The following is an 18,374-nucleotide window of genomic DNA, read 5'->3' as shown; positions in this document are numbered from 1 at the left end:
ACTCTGTCCCGCCAGCTTGGCCCTCTGGTTGTCACAAGCACGGCTCACCACATTCATCCTCTAGGTGGCGCTGCAGAGCGGGAACTCGGCTGCCGAGTCACGGCGCCCCCTGGTGGTCCATTCCCGTCAACATTTTGATTAAGTGCAGAGCCGGTTCCACTAGTGAAGTGAGCATCACCATGCCCCCGCGTGGTGACAGTGGATGACAGACTTGGAAAAAATTTAGAACTGAATGTAAGTTGGATGATGGAGAGGAGCAAGGTGTGCAGAGGGAGATAGAAAAGGGAGGGAAAGGGACCAAGCCAAACCAAGGAAATTATCATCGAGAATAACAACATTAACACCTGTAATTTGCTGACCACCTACTACGTGCCAGGCATTGTCCTAAGCACTTGACATTCATTGCCTTATTTAACACACCTCTAGTAGGTAAGTGTCACAAGAACAACGACTTTATTTCATTTGGAGCCTGGCGCGCAGTAGGTGTCCGGCACACAGCAAGTGCTCAATGCATTTTGAACGAATGAATAATACAATAGTCCTATTAAAACAAATATTATTATCTCCATTTAGAAAAATCAACTAGGGAACTGATTGTCAGAGAGGTTGCAGAGCTAGTGATTGACAGCCAGGGCACGTGGGTCCCAGCTCCCGCTATGCTATGTGCCAGGCTTCCCAGAGAAGCCCTCTGGCTGCAGGGAGCTTGCTGTCTAATGGGCCAATCTACACCCTCCCTGTCTCCCAGTACCGCACGGGGGCCTGCCAGGGACAGCTATTTATGGCTCAGGGAGGAGGGCCAGCCAAGCTCCCCTCATAAATTATACAAGGAGACACATGTGGGTCAGGATTGGGGAATTCGGTGCATGAGGGATCCCCAGGAATCTTGCTTAGTCCAGTTCTCTTCCCCAGGAGAGTAGCTGGCACTCCGTTCTCGTGGCTGGAGCTCAGAGGCAGGCTTCCTTATCTCCAAAAAGGGGGTGATATCTTCCATTGTGCACCCCAGCGCCTGCATGCGGAAGGTTTGAAAGGTGCTGTGCATTTTTGTGATTTGCACATCCAGTGCCCACTGAGCTCTGGGGACACCCTCCCCAGGTATGACATGAGCGTATTAAACCTTTTCTTGGAGACATGGTTATGGAGGGACTTCGGTAGCTTATGCAATGCAGAGACGCCCCTTCTCTGAATGGCCTCTGCTATTTGTTTTTGAGTTCTTGAGTCCATTTTTTTCAGCATTCTTCAACATTGTCAGGCCGTCACTTAACTGTCATTTGCTTCTGACACCCCTAGCAGTTTTCTTCCTGCCCCCAACTGGCTGCTTCTGATCTCTGAGTTGTCAGGTTTGGGGCTGCTCTCAAAGGAACCAGGCGGGAAGGGAGGCCAGAGGTATTCTCTTCTGTGAATAAAGCATGCCAGCGTCCGTCCGTGCATGGGCTTTGAGCTGCCAGTTCCCATCCTTCAATGCCTTGTTGTTGTTGCTGTTTACTCACAGCCCCTGCGGAGTGAGCGTTATCAAAAGTTAAGTCTCCATGTGCAAGAGGTCACTTCAGGCATTTCTCTGTACCTCCCAGAAAGGCTCAATAAATACTTGCTTAATGGAATGTGTGAAGAGGTTGGCTCCTCTTCTAGACTATTCCTCCGCCCCCTCCACCCCCTGCGGCAGCAGCAGGATGGGAGCCTATTGCTGACAGAGTGTCTGGCCTCAAATTACACCATATCAGAGCTCGGGCATAAAATTAGCAGCAGCGTCCTGTGTATGAGAAACCAAAGAAATACCTGTATTCAGCAGAACCGCGGGCAGGGACGGAAGGAAGGGAGCGAGAGTGGGGGAGGGAAAGAGGTGGCCCACGGCAGGCGCTGGGCTCTTCCCTGGATGCTGTTGTCCCCCACTGCACAGGTGGCTGCCTGGTGGCTGAGCCAGGGCCACAGGAGGCCTCTTGGTGGTGTGGGGACAGGGGTATGGGAAGGCAAGACTTGGAGAAATCTGGGAAGGTGAACTCGAGGGCTTGTCCTACCCAAAACACACGCACACACACACACACACGCGTGCACAAAGATACACACACTGAAAATTATGAAAAAGAATAAGAAATTCCCGTGTCCAGGCACTTTTCACACATTTTCCTCGTTAATTCTTACTACGATCCCATGAATCAAGCCTCTTTTACAGGTCAGTAAAGCAGGGATGAAAGAGGACCTATCAGCTTGCCCGCGCTCACGTGCTCTAAAGTACTTGCGTTCGTACTCACTACGTGCCCACCTAGATCCGAGCATCTCAGAACATTCTCTCATACTCACAGGTCACCACGACGTACATTAAGGCTCTTTTTTAGACACAACATAAACACACTCGCGCTTGCCTACGCAAGTTGCGTTTATACACAAATATGTGTTTTCAGCTATGCACGCACGCTACACTCACTGTTTACGCAATCACCTGTCGGCGTGGATCATACTTTCTTGCTGAAACCGTTTCGCCACCATTTCCTGTCTTTCCTGACCAACCGTAGGCCAACGTCCTCTTCTTCCTTAGTCAGGGCCAGGTGCTTGGGCCGCTCGGTACCTACAGATACCTGCCGCCGAGACCCTGTTCTGCTGTTGCTGTCTAATTGTTTCACCCTCCAGCCTGGAAGCCCTGAGACGCCAGTGACTCACCACGGTCACTGTCTCGTTCCTGGTCCCTCAGGTGTGAACTCGTCAGTACGTGGAGAATCTGCGAACTTTCTTTCACAGTGAGAGCTTCCCTAGTGGTTTGCAAGTGGTCTGTGAGCTCGGGGGCAGCCCCTGCAGACTCCGGACGCCACGCTGCTTTTACGTGACGCTCAGCTTAGGGTTCCGGCACCACGTGGGAAGCGCACGTCGGGGCCTCGCACCAGCGCGTGTGTCAGGCTCGAGGCTCCGATCTGGTACACGCGCCCCTCGTTCCACGCGTGGCCTGGGAGAGCCCCTCGACTCCTGCAGGGGTGCCAGGCTGGCAGCTGAGAAACTCTGCTCCCATAATCGGTTCTGACACCCGACTTCCCGCTGGGAGCTCAGATTTGACTTCCTACCAGCAGCAGGACCATGGCCCGGACCTAGTCCCAAATGAGGCCTTAAAATCTCAGCCCCAACAATCTGTATCCGCCCTTGGCTTCCCCAGGGACTCTGGGCCACAAGCCCCTTGCACTGGTACAAGTTCCCGGCCCCTCTCTTAGAACCCGCAAATTACACTTTTTTTTTCTTTGAGCTGGGATTTTTATGTTTAAAATACTTTAAGAAAGCAAACAAACAAACATGTTATCCAGCATTTTTTGTATGCTTGAGTAGGATGGAAATTTCACCCTCTGTTCGCCCTGCCACCTTGCTTTATCTCTGTATTCTAGGTGCCTTGTTCAGGAAAGAGCTCTTGATTATATCTCTCCATTTTTCTCTTTTTGTCCCTTTCTCTGTCTTTCTCTGACTTTGCCTCTGCCTCCCCAGGGGTCCGTAAAGGATCCCGGTTTCGGAAGAGCCCTTGTCCCTGGCCTGGCTGAGTGAAATGAGGGGGACCCTCACTGGGTCAGGGCTGCCGGCTGGGCCAGAGCACGTCCATCCTGGGGACTCTGGCTCCACCCTGAGCTCATCTGGGGCAGAAGGTCTCGTGGGTGGCTGGGTAGAGCAGGGAAGAGGTTCAAAGGAGAGCTCGAAGCTTCCACTCTTGGAGACAGCCCTAGGGATCCTGAGAATGGCTCCTGTCCTGGTCCTTTTCTCTGGGAAGTGAGAGACCCGGAGTGGGAGACCCTGGCTCCAGGCTCCACTGGGCTGGCTCTGTCCCCACAGATGCCTGTCCAAGTCCTGGGGTTCCTAATGTGGCATGGGCTGAGGGCAAAGAAGGGCTGCCTGTGAGAGAGGCACATTTAGTGGCCCTCGTGGCTGCTAAGGCCTGGCTGCTCCCGCACCCGCCCTCCGCCGCCTCTCTGCCCTGCGCCTGCAACACAGGAGTGCAGACGCGAGTGTGCGTGTGACCTGTCGGGGTCTATTGGGTGTGGCCATACCCCTCCCTCCTGTGGACTTCCTCTGGGAGAGCTCCTTTGAGAACCAAATAGCCACCTGCTAGAAGGTTCCATTTGTTCACTGAATACCTGTTGAGCGCTTGCATGTGCGGGCCCCTTGCAGGCTGGGAGGCGGTCATCAAGCACGTCGGTACACACACGAGTGTGAAATCACAGTACTTATCAGTGCTGTGCAGTCAAGGCACGGGGACCGGGAGAGAAGGAACAGGGAGGGCCTTCATTTAGGGTGAGGGTCAGGGGAGGCCTCACTAAGGAGGTGGCTTCCGGGCAAGGCGTAGAGGAGGCAGGGGAGAGGGCATCCCAGCGGAGGGAACTCCGTGCACGAAGGCCCTGTGGGGCAGGCATCCTGGAGCATTCTAGAAGTGGAAAGGAGGCCAGTGAGAAGCGGGGAGCTCGGGAGAGGAAGCTGGGAAAGGCTGCAGGGCCTCAAGGGCTTCGGAGACACATAGGGTGAGTTTGGACTTTCTTCTGAGCACAGGCTGAAGCTGTTGAAGAGTTTAAGCAGGGAGGTGTGCCACCAGGTGGCAGCCCTGTGGAGAGCGTCGGGGTCTGGGGGTGAGGAAAGGACAGCCCCGAGCACCGGAGTAAGGGCAAGACAGGAGCATAAAGCAACATTCAAACTCCAGTACAATGGAGGTCGGGGGAACCGGGGGCCTCCTGGAGGAGGTGACATTTGTCCTGGGCCTCAGGGATGACAGGCAAGGCGGCCTGGGGAATAGCTTGGGCAAAGGCATGGCAGTGAGGGAGGGAGGGTTGGGTTCGATGGACCAGACGAAGAGAAGTGACTCCCCAAGGTCACAAGGCCCCTTGGTGGCTGAGTCAGCAGGGGAGCCCCACCTCTGATGGAGCGGGGCTTCCGAAACCCCACCGAGGCTTGGCACCAGGGACGGGCATCGAGGAAGTGGACTCCCGCAAACCTGGCACCCGAGGGTGGGCACTTCCTCAACTGCTGTGCAGCTGGGAAGGCGGAAAGAGGAAGTGCAGGCCGCAGGCCAGACGCAGCCAGAGGAGGAGGGAGGAGGAGCCTTCCTAGAGTGGAGACAGCAGCGGGGAGCCTTCCTAAAGGCAGCGGCTGGGGACTCCCAGGACCACAGGCTGAGACGGCAGGGCAGGGCGGCTGGAGGAAGTGAGAGGTGAACTCAGCCTGGGCCTGGCTGGGCAAGACCCTCCTCCACCTGCTCCCCTGGACACTGCCCGCCATGGCCCTGGCCCAGCAGCTGCGGGCCGAGAGGTGAGTGCTGGGGCATTGGCCCCCCGGGCCCCCTCACTGCTCCTGGCAGGCCTTGGGGTCAGGGCTGGCCCTTCTTGCAGCCCCTTATGGACAGGAGAGGCTGGGGTTGAGTCAGAACCCAAATACTCAGAAATGAGGACTCTTAGAAGTGCTTTAAGGAAACTTCGAGTTGCGACTCACCACCCCCAGGCACAAATGAGAACCGCAAGGCTCGAAGAGGGGGAGTGACTGACCCAGGGTCACACAACGAGTGGGCGAGTGGGCGGCAGTGTCTGGATGGGAACGCAGGTGTCCTGGGTCCCAGGCTGGGGCTCTTTGCTCTTCATTGTGGTCAGTGACGGCTTCCCATCTTCTGTTCAAACTCAGCCACAGCATCTGGTTTGTTCTCCCTGTTTATTCAGCGCTTGGTTCAAGTGCCACCTCCTCCAAGAAGCCTTCCCTGACAGTGCCTACCTCATTGCTCTCTGATCCCTTGCCCTGTTTCGTTTTACGCACAGTCCTTATGTTACTGGCATGATATTATTTACTCATGTATTTTTATTTTTTTTAACCTTAGCTCCCCAATTAGGAGCAAGCTCTGTGAGGGTTTTTGTCTGTTGCCATCACTGCTGTATCTCTGGGATCTAGAACAGCGCCAGTATATACCAAGTGCTCCATAAATGTAGCTGCATGAATTAATGAATGAATCTTTGAGCTGGAAAGTGTCCTGGATTCCTCTAGTCCAACCCTGCCATTGCACAGATGGGGAAACTGAGGCCTAGGGAAGATAAAGGACCCACTTGGGGTCAGGTGGAGTGACCGCAAGGCTGGGGCTTGGAGTGCAGCCTCCCTCTCAGCAAGCATGTTCTGAATGTTTCTTCAGCAGTCAGGTCTGTGCTCTGAGCTGCGGGGGCCCCAAGACACAGAGAGTGGCTCCTGCCCCCCTGGGTTGGAATAGCAGGTGACATCTGGAGGTGGATGCCCCTGTCCTCTGTGTGGAGGCCAGCAGAGAGGGGTCAGGCTGGTTTGGGCCTAAGTGGGCTGCAAAGGGCCAGTGGGGGGCCTGGGGCTGGAATTGGAACCTGGGGTGTAATTTCCGGAGGTCGAAGGTCGAGTGCAGGCTTGCGGGGTGGGGAGGAGCAGCAGAAGCAAACGGGGTCAGAATGGCCCTCCTGAGCCCCAGAGGGTGGTGCTGGGGGCTGGGCAAGGTTGTCCAACCAGACTCCTCCTTCCTGCCAGTTCTCACGTGAGACCGGCCTGACGCGCAAAGGCTTTTCCTCCAGCAAGGGCAGCTGTTTGAGGCTTGGGGCACTTCCTGCTTTCGGGGTAGAGGGCTCAGGAGATGACGCCAAGGCTGGCCAGCAGGACTGCGTGCTCCCTCCCTCCCACTCCCTTGACCCTCAGAGAGGGACGGGGCCTGTGCGCTCCTGCACCCCGGACGCCCCACTGACAGCAGCCTGGCGGTTCTGCTTGAGGTCGAGGCACACGCCACAGTGAGAGGGCGCAGGTCCGCACAGCAGGACTTTCTAGAACCCCAGGACATCCAAGGACAGAAAGGGCTGCTGCAGGGGTGGCACAGTTGGGTTCCAACAGACGTGTCTTGAGCACCTACTGTGCGCAAGGTGCCACAACACTTGAACTAGCCGCCCTCCAAGGGCCCTTCCAACCCTCGGCCTCCCCTAGTGGAGACTCCAAGTGGACTTTCCACGAGCAGCGCGAGTGTGTGTTGGGCCCAAGCGTCGCCACCCGCCCGGCCTGGGCGAGGTCTCCGAGGGAGCAGCTACGCCAGGGGACTTCCTGTTGGGTTTGCTGCACCCCCGCTGCGTCCCTGTGCAGCAGCCTCCGTGCCCACCCCCGTGCCGACCAGGGGCCTCGCTAACACAGTGGGGGTAGCAGCCATGTGTCGAGCACCTACTACGTGCCAGGCCCTGCTCTGGGCACTGGGGACACAGCGTGAGCAGAGTGTCTGCCCTCGTGGGGATTTTAGGGCTGTGCTTGGTACAGATGGGACCTCATGACCACTCAAAAACATACCGTCCCCATTTTACAGAGGAGGAGAAGGAGGCAGCATGCAGACGGGAATCTTCCAGAGGGAATCTGGCCTCCTCTTTCTAGTGCTGTCCCTGTGCCTGCCCCTCTGCTGACGTCTGCCCTGCTTAGCCCCTTGCTCGGCGCCCCACCCCAGGGCAAACTCACAGCACCTCCGCGAGGCACAACGTTCCCTCGAGTGTGTGCCCTGCCTCTCTCTGGCTCAAGTCTCATTTTGCGCCCCATGCTCTGTGCTCCCACATGCTCAGCAGCCCACAGGTCCTTGAATGTTCCCTCTTGCGTGGCTACGGGCTTTGCACTTGCTGTTCCCCCTGCCGAAAGGCCTTTCCTACCATGCCATGGTTGACTACAGGTGCTGCCTCTTCCAGGAAGCCCTCCCTGACTGCCCTCAGCCTGAGGGTGCCCTGCTGCCCTCTGACAGCGCCTGAGCCTCATTGCACACATGCCAGCTCCCGTCTCTGCTGCCTGCTGCAATATTGATTCTCTGAGGGACTACAGCAATGGCCAGGCTCCTGCTGTAGCTCAAAACACCATGTGCTAGTCCTTCGTGGCTCGACGACCATTCAAATTACGTAGTCATTTGTTCAGTGTTCAACGCTCTACTCTGCAAGGTCCAAGAAGCACAAAGGTCCTAATGGGCTTGCAATACTGTCTGTGCTACATAAGGATTTGCTAAAGTTATTCATACTGTTATTTCCGAAGGGGACACAGGCTGAGAAGGGCTGGGATTTACCTAAGTCCATGCAGCAAGCTGCTGGGAGCCAGAATGGGGGGCAGTGGAACAGCGTTTGGAAGCAAAATTCTGGAGCCAGACTGCTTGGGTTCAAATCCCAGCTTCCCGACTCACTTGGGCAAGTTAGTTGACTCTCTGAGCCTCAGTTTCCTTGTCTGTACCAAGGCGACCTCGCCTTAGAAGAGTGCTTGGTGCAGGGTGTGCACTTAGGAAACGGGGAGTGGTAGCTCTCATTATCCAACCTGCCTGACTCCCTGCCCAGGGCCATGTCTACCCTCCCGGTTCCTTCCTGCCCCGCCCCCGTCACACTGCAGAGGAAGCCACCCATGAAATGCAGAGCCTCAGGGGAGAAAGTGCAGGAGGAAGCTTCTCCCAAGGGTGTCCCCATGCAAGTGGGGAAAGTGAGTGGGGACATGGCCAGCAGCCACCGAGATGCCCTGGGGCTGGGGTGGGGGGATTTCCTCTGCCCACCCACTGCCACCCTGAGTCACCTCTGCTTGGCGGCTTCCTGAGTTCTGATGCAGCCTGAGGGTCCCAGGTCGTGCGGGACCAGTGTGGGCTGGGTCTAGGGTGTGTGGACTCCTGAGGCCTTGGACACGGCGGTTCCTGCCCTCGCCCTGTTTCCCAATCGCTGCCCTAGAAGAATCATAACTGCTTCTTGTTTCTTCATCTGCCTACAAGTGGCTGGACTCAGTGACCCCTGGCTGTACCCTCTCCCTCTCCTTGGCCGTCTGCTTTCTCTTTCTCTGTCTGTCCCTGTCGGCCCCTCCTTGGCTCGCTGACAGCTTTCCACTGGGGGTCCTAGCCACAAGCCGCAGGCAGATGGTTCTTACCCTCCCACTCCAGCTGAGACCCCCATGCTGAGCGCCAGAGCTACACACCAGCTTCCTGCCAGCCATTGACCCGGGTGCCCACGAGGCCTCTCAAATTAGCATGTCCCAAACCGAGTCCATCAACCCTGCCCCGTGCTCCCCATCCTGGTCAGAAGTGTGGATGTCACTCTTGACACTGCCCTTTCTTTCACTCCTACATCCAAACAGTGCCCAATGCCTGCTGGCTGTAACTTAGGAACAACTTGCAAATGAGTAATGTGTCTGCTAGAAATGTATCAGACTGCAGGGAACAGAGGAGCTGACGGTGGCTTAAACAAACAGGGCTTATTTTTCCCCATAACAAGAAGTCCAGAGGTAGGCCATGGCTGGTTCTGCAGCTAGGTGACTTCAGGACCAGCATCCCAGAGAATCCTATAGTCTTCCTCATGTTTTTGTCTCGTGGATACAATATGGCTGCTGCAGATCCGGATGTCGAATGTGCTTTCAAGGCTGCCTTCAAGGGAGGAAACTGTGCTGCTCTTGTCCATCCTCAGGATCAGGAAAGCAAACGCTCTGGAGAGGCTCCAGCATCAGGTTTCCTCTTATGTCTCATCAGCTAGAACTTCTCCTAGCTGCAAGGGAGGCCGGGAACAGGAACAGGACTGTTATGTTTGGCTAGACCAACCATGACCTACCACCTAGGCACACTGCCACTCTGAACACAATTGGTGCTCGGTTAGTCAAGAAGAAGCAGGGGACACAGCAAATGCTAACAGTGTCTGCCAAGGGTGGTGGCCCTGTGTCTGTCCCTTCCTCCTGTCCCTGCTGTCTGACTCAGGCCCATGTCATCTCCCAGCTGGACCACATCCAGGCCTCCCAGCGGTGCTCTCCCCTAAGTCTCTGTCCCTTTCTTCCTGTCCACACGGCTGCCTCGGTCGGCCTCCTACAGCCAGGATTGTGTATCTTGTTTTACTTCGCTCCAAAGCCGGGCATGACTCCCTATTGCCTATGGAAGCTCCTGACCCGGCCCTTGAGACCCTCCTCAGACGGGCTGTCTCAGCTCACTCCAGGTCCGGGCCCTCTTCAGGCTATGCTGCTCCCACTGCCTGGAACACCTGCCCTGTTTCCCACCGGGTGGGTTCCTGCTGGACCTTCCAGACCCGGCCCACGTGTCACCTCCTTTTTGTGGATTTCCCCAGCCTGGGCGCAATCAGCCTTTCTCTCCACGGGGCTCACAGTACTCCGTCCAGGGTGCGTGTTGACTTCGCTTACCCTGAGACCCAGGGCCTAGGGCAGGGCCCGGGACGGAGGAGGGGCATGATACATGGTTCCTGGGCGCGTGGATGCGTTCGCACAGTGGTTTGCTGGGCCGTAATACGGCTACTGGTTCACGGTCCTCAGCGTCAAAGCCTTTGCTGTCGGGGCCTGGCCTGTGTCTTGCTGTCTGTGTTCCCCGCGAGAGCGACGGGGCCCGGCGCGGGAGGGGTGTGGACGAGGAGGCCAGCTGCACGTGGCTTGCTCTGCGCACTGTCTTGCACCCAGCGGGCTGCGGCACGCGCCAGGGTGATAACCAGGGTCCCTTTTCCGGCCTCCCGCAGCGACTTTGAACAGCTTCCGGATGACGTTGCCGTCTCAGCCAACATCGCCGACATCGAGGAGAAGAGAGGCTTCACCAGCCACTTTGTAAGAGAGACCCCTGGTCCTTCACCCTCTGAACCTCCACCCAGCTGACCTCTGAACTTTCACCCTCTGACCTCTGCACCTCCAACTCTCTCATCTCCGAACTTCTATCTCAGTGGTTCTCGGTAGGGCCGATTTTACCCTCCGGGGGACATTTGGCAACACCCCGAGACATTTTGACTGCCGCATCTTGGGGCAGGGCTGCTCCTGGCACCTGGCAGCAGAGGCCGGGTCACAGCACAGACAGCCCCCCGCAGCGCCATGCAGCCCCAACGTAGTGCCGAGGCTGGGAAGCCCTGCGCTACCCCTTTGACCTCCGGCCCTTCACCCTCTCCTTTTAGCGTCTGCCTCTGGCCTCTGAGCCCCGCCGCCTGGCTTCTTCTGTCCTAGGTTTTCGTCATCGAGGTGAAGACAAAGGGGGGCTCCAAGTACCTCATCTACCGCCGCTACCGCCAGTTCTACGCCTTGCAGGGCAAGCTGGAGGAGCGCTTCGGGCCGGAGAGCAAGAGCCCCCTGGCCTGCAGCCTGCCCGTGCTCCCAGGTAGGGCCGCGCCCCGCCCGGCTCCCTCCCGAGCGCACACGACACTCTCCCTGTCCCGGTGACGTTCCTCTCGGCGTAGAGGCTGCGACCTGTCAGTTCTGGCTTCCGTGGGCTCGTTTTGGGTCTTGTCCTCACACCCCGCTCCTCCCTCCGTCACGTTTCCTTCAACCTTCTATGGCGGCAGCGTCTCCGATTCCCTCCCCACCTTCCTGGCTCCTGCTCCAACTCCCCCACTCCTGGATCCGCCTTCCCTGCTGCTCCTGGAGGGCGGCAGCCTCCGGACAGATCCGTCCTCTGTCTTCTCATCCCGACACTCGGACAGGCCCCGTCCTCTGTCTTCTCATCCCGACACTCGCCCGGGCAAGCTGACGCCTGGGGTCGCCTTCTTGCCACTAACTCCCACGTGTCTGGCTCTAGCCCAGACCCTCCTGCCACCGCCGACACCACCCCGGCCTGTCCCATGGACACTGCGGCCAGGCAGGCCTCACGCTTGGGTGACTGGCTCCCCCAGTGCCCCTGCCTGAAGGCTCCTGGAGGGGACATTTATCTCTTGGTCGGTCACCATCAGTCTCCCCTTCCCCCAGGACATTCTGCCTTGCGTTTGGGGAATTGTTCCTTCATCCACTCAACAAATATTTATTCATCTGGGCACGATTCTAGACCCCTGGTTCTTAGCCTTGGTGGCATACTGGAAATTCCTTGAGAGAGTGACAGAATCCTGATTCCCGAGAGCCACCCAGAGGCTCTGATTTCATTGTTCCGGGGTGACTCCTACACAATGAGATTTTGAATGTGCAGCTGGGACTGAGCCACCGTCCCAGGTGACGGGGATGCAGCCGTGAGCAGAGCAGGCAAAGATCCTGTTCTCTGGAAAATAAGAATCCTGTGTGTGTGTGTGTGTGTGTGTGTGTGTGTGTGTGTCTGGAGCAACAGGCAATAAACAAACACAAAAACAAGACAACTATCGGCTGGTGACAGTGTGACTCAGAGAATGCAAGTTGCATGGTGGGATGGAGCCAGCGTGACCGCTGCCCTGCCCTGCGAGAGAAGATCACGAGGAGGCCGGGCCGGCAGGGAGGGGCTCTGGCCGGGACTCCTGGCCTGCAGGGGCAGCCCCGGGCCCAGGACACGTGGGGCCCGGCTCCTAGGACAGCTCTTTGCCTCCTCAGCCAAAGTCTACGTGGGTGTGAAGCAGGAGATCGCCGAGATGAGGATACCCGCCCTCAACGCCTACATGAAGGTATCGGTGGGCCTGGTCCTCTCGGCACTTGGGAGGGCGTGGGGTGCTGGGGGTGGGTAGCTTAGGCACCGCCCCAGGGTGCGGCTTTGGGCACTGGGGCTGGCTCTCCTGCTCCCATGGCGTGGGGAGAGAAACAGGATGTGTGCTCTGGGTTCTGGGGATTGAGGCAGGAGCAACAGAGACGGTACAAGGAGACACACTTTGAATTGACGAATCTTGACTCGGTGCTCCAAGCCCACAGGCGAGTGTCTGCGCTGGGCGTTAGGATGAGCGGGGAATTGGATGCCGGGGAAATGGATGCCGTGCCTGCCTCTGACGTACCCCCTGCCTGGCAGGAATACCGGCAGGTGGATTATGAAATCACTGGGTGGCAAACATGTGTCTACATAACCGGAGCGTGGCGGACCTGGCCACGATCTCTCTCTCACACAGCACATTCGTGCAAACTGGAGAGGGTCTCCTCTAGGCCAACACACACCCCTCACCTGAGCATGGGCTGGGTTTTGGCTGCACTCACGGGTCTTGGCTGGGCACCCTGGTGTATTCCTCAACTGCAAACTGTCAGCGTCCCTGTGAAATGAGGGTGCAGAGGAAGGAACAGCTTAGAGGCAGAGGCCAAGGTGGTCAGGAAAGGACTTCACCAGTCAGCGCCGTCCAGAAAAGGTGCAGTGTTCCTCATGAGGTAGTGAGCTCACTGTCACTGGGGGCAACCTCGGGAAGCTGGTGAGGGAAGCCCTCCTAGTAGATGACAGGCGTCCTCAGGGCTGAGGAGCACTGAACTAGGAGTCTCTTTAGCCTTGGCTCTGACAATGACTGGTTGGATGATTTGGGCAAATTGCCTATCCTCTCTAGGCCTTGGTTTTCCCACCTATGAAATGGGACGGTACCTCCTGCCCTCTGGTCTCATGGGAGTGAAGTGGGACTACCGAGAAAAGGATGTGAAAGTGCTTTGTAAAGTTTGAACCTGCTTCCAGACGTGAGAACTCTTGACCCTTAGTGGAGGGAGGGAGCGGGAGGAGGGCAGAAGAAGTGGGAGGAGGGAGGAGAGGGCAGGTGGCTGCAGTGATCTGGGCTCTGAGCAGGGAGGAGGAAGCAGGGAGGGGAACCCGCACTGGAGGCATCTCGCCTCAAGGGGGCGCTGCTACAGCTGCTCCTGGAAGCCGAGGCTCCATCCTCTGCCCTCTGGGCTGGAAGAGGGGCGTGGGCTCTGCCGGGAGGGAGGGAGGGAGGAAAACAAGGTGGGAAGAGAGGCCGGGGATCTGGGGCTCTTCACTCCACACCTGGTCTTAGCAGCCAGCGGCCCAGAGGACCCCATCATCTCTGCCTACTTATGTCTGATTGGGTTCCTAGAAACCTGAGGTCAGTCAGTGCAGGAATCTCTGCTATGGCAACCCCATCTTGTGCTTGCACACCTCCGGACACGGAGAGCTCACTACCACTCTGCCCTGACCTAGGCTGCTTGTGCCATTGTTGGGCAGCTATGAGGAAAGCCCGATTTTCTGTAACATCTACCCACTCATGAAGAATATGAGTCATGTGATAATGACAACTGCATATGATAATGACAACTGCCTGAAACGGTGCGAAGTGCTCGGGCAGGCAACCCGGAGGCTCTTGATACGTGTCTATGGATAAATGAATAGTCTGATTTAATCCCCTCAATCATTTGTGAGTTAGATACTATTATCCCCATTTACAGCTAAGGAAATAGAGGCACAGAGAGGGGAAGTCACTCAGTGTCACAGAGCAGTTAGGTAGGAGGGATGGGCTTTGAACCCACATCTCTGTGACTCCAGGGTTTCAGCTCCTACCCGCTGTGCTATGTTGTAATAAAAATAACAGCAACAATGATAATATTGAACTTAGATGGGCACTTGCTACGTGCCTGGTGCTGTTCTAAGCGTTGTGCATATATTTACTTATTTAATTTCCACACAAGCCCATGAGGGAGCTGTTGCTATTATCATCCCCATTTTATTAATGGGCAGCCAGAGCCACATTAGCCCAAGGTCACCCGGCTGGTGCGTGGCGGAGCTGGGATTTGATCCCGTGAGCACCTGTCTCCTTAAACACCTGCCTTCTGCCCCTCCCCGCACGACAGCCTTTTCCGAGTTCTCCATCTCCTGTTCCTCTGGGATGGAGTTCCCTGGCCCCTCCCTGTCCTGCTGCCTCCACGGGACCCTCTGTCACCCAGAGCCAGAGTTCCTGGAGCTCGTGCAGCCTGGCGCTTGGTGGGGACGCCGCCGGGCTCTGGGTGCGTGAGTCCTCCCATGGGCTCTGGGTGCGTGAGTCCTCCCAGCTTCAGGGACCTTGCATGGTGGTGGGTGTCACCAGCTTGGGATGGAATGAGGAGATTAGAGCTTGAGTCCTAACCCCTCCACTTCCTAGCTCTGCCCCTAGACCAGCCACTTTCCCTCTCCAAACCTCAGTTTCCCCAACTGTGACATGAGATAAAGTACTGGGAGGCATTCTTTAGGCTGTAATGTCACCAACTGTCACTAATTTGGGTTACTGTGGGAGCCCTCCCTCACACCATTGTCTCACCTTGAGCTAAGGGGCATGCTCTCACAGCAGATGGCTCTGGGTGCCCCAGCTCTGTCACTTGCTAGGCTGTGTGGCCTTGGGCAGGTCCCTTCACCTCTCTGATCCTAACTCACAGGTTATCGTGAGATGTGGCAAGGACACACACCTGGTACCCAGGGCAGTGCCTGGCAAAATCACTGTCAGGTCGTGTTACCCATCATCCTTATCGTAGTTTCTGGAGAACTTTAGGGCTTCTCCAAATGGACTGCTCTCCTGCTCTCATGCCAGTGGTCCCTCCTGGCCTTGGGCCCAGGAGCAAAGCTTGTGAAGTGTTAAACTTTCAGCCTGCTGAAGTTTTGTTTAATTTATGCATTTCTGTTCTCAGGCAGAGGCTTAGGGTGCATTACTAGCGAGAGGAGGGCCGACGTCAGGGGCAGGGATGGGCAGCTGGGCTGGGCGCCCAGGTCTTCCGCTGACACGGCCCGGCCGCGCCCTCTCCCGCACAGGGCCTCCTCAGCCTGCCCGTCTGGGTGCTGATGGACGAGGACGTCCGGATCTTCTTTTACCAGTCACCCTACGATTCGGAGCAGGTGCCCCAGGCGCTCCGCCGGCTCCGCCCGCGCACCCGGAAAGTGTAAGTGACCGTCCCCTGCGCTCCCCGGCCAGAGCCCCGGGCCCCTGCTGGCAAGTCATCTCTTTTCCCGGAAGGAGAGAAGGACTCAGATCAGTGCATCCCTGGACACTCCAGGATGGCTCGGTTTGTTAGGTGGGTTTGGAAGGTCAGGCCTTGGGCCTGGAGGGACAGACGGTGTGTGTTTTGATGTGATAGGGAGGGCTGGAGGACAGGGACTGGGACGTTGGCTCTGGAGGGTTTGGTGTCACAGCAGCCAATGGGGATGGCCCAAGAGCTTTGGGTGCTTGGAAAGAGTAGAGGGCAGAGAGGAGGGAAGAGCCACTTAATCCACACACGGATGCCTCCTCCCTGGCTTGCTACAGCTCGCTGGGGCCGGCTGTGGCTCTGCTTGCACCGCAGTGGCCTCCACAGGACGCTGCTGCTCCTGTATTCCAACGATCCCACCCCTCCCTTTCAGCCCCTCCTAAGCAAAAATCCATCACCCAAAATCCAAGCCACTGAAATCGTGCTGGGCTTCCAAAGTGGAGGTTGCTGCTACCAAGAATCCCAGGAAGGCCGGGCGTGGTGGCTCACGCCTGTGATCCTAGCACTCTGGGAGGCCGAGGCGGGAGGATGGCTTGAACTCAGGATTTCGAGACCAGCCTGAGCAAGAGCAAGACCCCGTCTCTACTATAAATAGAAAGAAATTAGCCAAACAACTAAAAATAGAAAAAATTAGCCAGGCACGGTGGCGCGTGCCTGTAGTCCCAGCTCCTTGGGAGGCTGAGGCAGGAGGATCGCTTGAGCCCAGGAGTCTGCCCAGGAGTTTGAGGTTGCTGTGAGCTAGGCTGACGCCACGGCACTCTAGCCCAGGCAAGAGAGTGAGACTCTGTCTCGAAAAAAAAAAAAGAATCCCAGGAAAAGCGGGACACAGCTGAGCCCCGCCCTCCCCCAGCTCCTCCCTGCCCTCCCTCCAGCCGGTATCTCCAGGTGTCCGCACTGTGCTGGCGGCTCCCCTGTGCACCCGGGTGGGTGCAGTCTGAATTCCAGCTGTGTCACGTGGCAGCCATGGGCCCTGAAGCAGGATACATCACCACCCAAGCCTCAGTTTCCTCAGCTGAAAACGTAGAATAACAATTACAGCAGAGGTTGGTTGTAGGGAGCAGACGCGGGAGCAAAGGCGAAAGGTTTGGCAAGTTAAGGCACTGAGCAAACGCGCGTCCTCTTCCCACGTGCTCGCCGAGCCTCGGCCTCCCGGTCCGCAAAGGGCAAGGAGCCTCTCTGGGATGAAGCCCACTTGGTCGAGATGGATTATTCTTTTTTTGATGAGCAGCTGAATTTGATTTTCTGGGATGAATAAAAAAATAAAATATTTAAAAAAAAAAGAGTGAAGAGCCATCCCACCTCCAGGGCGATGCGAGAGTTCAGGGGCCCGTGTGCCGGCCCAGGGGAGCAACCGTAGCTGCGTTTGGACACCCGCTCCCTCTCCCACCTCTTCCCACCCCTGGCGAGGGTCTCCTCTGCGTGCAGATGCAGGGAGCCGGGCCCAGAGAGAATCTCGAATCTTCTCTCTCCACAGCAAGAGCATGTCCCCGCAAGGCGCTGGCTTTGACCGCATGGCAGCTCCACGAGCAGAGGTACCCCCGTCAGGCCCTCCCCATCGGGCAGCAGCCTTGCTCCACCTGTCTGCCACCACACCCCGCCTGCTGGGCGCCTCAGTGTCCCTGGGGTGGTGCTGGGCACTGGGGGAAGTGAGGGGCTGCAGCCCAGCCTCTGACACGGGACACCCCCCCCCCCCAGCTGAGGGGAGGGAACGTGAGCAGCATGGAGAGGCTAAGGGGAACCCATGGCTCAGCCAGCCAGCTCGCCCTGGCCACCTCTGGGCCGGCCCTGCCTTGGAGACTGAAGTGGCAGGGAGGACTCAGACAAGGCCCTGCCTTTGAGGAGCTCACAGCCCCTGGACATTTACATACGGGCATCTTAAAGTCAGCCTGGCAGAGAGCAGCGGGGGGTTATGGGAAGCCTGGAGCCCATACAAGGCCCGGGGCTGAGGAGGTGCATGGTCCTTCCCCTGTGTGCTCGTCCCGCCAGGTCTGGAGAGAGCAGCCACTCCGGAGTCAGGGAGACCGGGGTTCGGGCTCCAGCTGCTCCACTAAGAAATAGGGTGGCCTCAGACAAGTCACTCATCCTCCGTGAGCCTCAGTTTCCTCATCTGTAAAATGGGATTCCAACGTGTGTAAAGCACTTCAGTATGTTTCCTCCCCCTCTCCTTACCCTACCCTTCTCCTCAGGCCATGTTTGACTTCACCGGGAACAGCAAACTGGAGCTGAATTTCAAAGCTGGAGATATGATCTTCCTTCTCAGTCGGATCAACAAAGACTGGCTGGAGGTGAGTTTGGAGGTGAGGGTGGAGGTGAGGGTGGAGGTGAGTTTGGAGGAGAGGGTGATGAGTTTGGAGGCGAGGGTGCAGGTGAGTTTGGAGGCGAGGGTGCAGGTGAGTTTGGAGGCGAGGGTGGAGGTGAGTTTGGAGGCGAGGGTGCAGGTGAGTTTGGAGGTGAGGGTGCAGGTGAGCTAGCTTTAGGTGCGGTGGGTGGGCAGAGACTTAGGAGGGATCAGGGAAGAGACACCATCTGAGTATGATCCTGAAGATGCCGGCAGGTGGGGAAGCCTGTGGGAACACAGACACTGGGGAGGCAGGTGTGTGGCAGAAGCAGAACATTCTGGAGCCCATGCACCTGCCTTTGGTTCTGACCCCGACAAATGGGTTGCTTCTGACAAGCAAGTTCACCTACTGAGTGTAGTTTCTTGGTCTGTAACAGGGTTTCTCTGCAGTGGCACTATTGACATTTGGGGCGGGATAACTCCTTGTGGTGGGGCTGTGCTGGGCATTGCGGGGTGTTCAGCATCCTCCCTGGGCTCTCCACTAGATGCCAGTCGCACCCCT

General features: G+C 57.2%; 1 protein-coding gene across 1 annotated transcript in view; it reads left to right on the top strand.

Moving 5' to 3' along the window:
• The first annotated feature begins 5,042 nt into the window (after positions 1-5,042).
• The window catches only part of NCF4 (neutrophil cytosolic factor 4, 40kDa), a 19,751-nt gene continuing 6,419 nt past the window's right edge, over positions 5,043-18,374 (top strand). Inside the window, exons 1-7 of the mRNA XM_012637989.1 lie at positions 5,043-5,259; positions 10,431-10,515; positions 10,903-11,053; positions 12,223-12,293; positions 15,323-15,450; positions 17,009-17,066; positions 17,721-17,819. Of these exons, the coding sequence (XP_012493443.1) occupies positions 5,228-5,259; positions 10,431-10,515; positions 10,903-11,053; positions 12,223-12,293; positions 15,323-15,450; positions 17,009-17,066; positions 17,721-17,819 (624 nt within the window). The 5' untranslated portion in view covers positions 5,043-5,227. The remainder of the gene's footprint in view (positions 5,260-10,430; positions 10,516-10,902; positions 11,054-12,222; positions 12,294-15,322; positions 15,451-17,008; positions 17,067-17,720; positions 17,820-18,374) is intronic.

Source organism: Propithecus coquereli, unplaced genomic scaffold, assembly GCF_000956105.1.
Source record: "Propithecus coquereli isolate 6110/MARCELLA unplaced genomic scaffold, Pcoq_1.0 Scaffold126, whole genome shotgun sequence".
NCBI lineage: Eukaryota > Metazoa > Chordata > Mammalia > Primates > Indriidae > Propithecus > Propithecus coquereli.
Note: the sequence above shows the minus strand (reverse complement) of the source record. Positions and strands in the feature narration are given on the sequence as shown.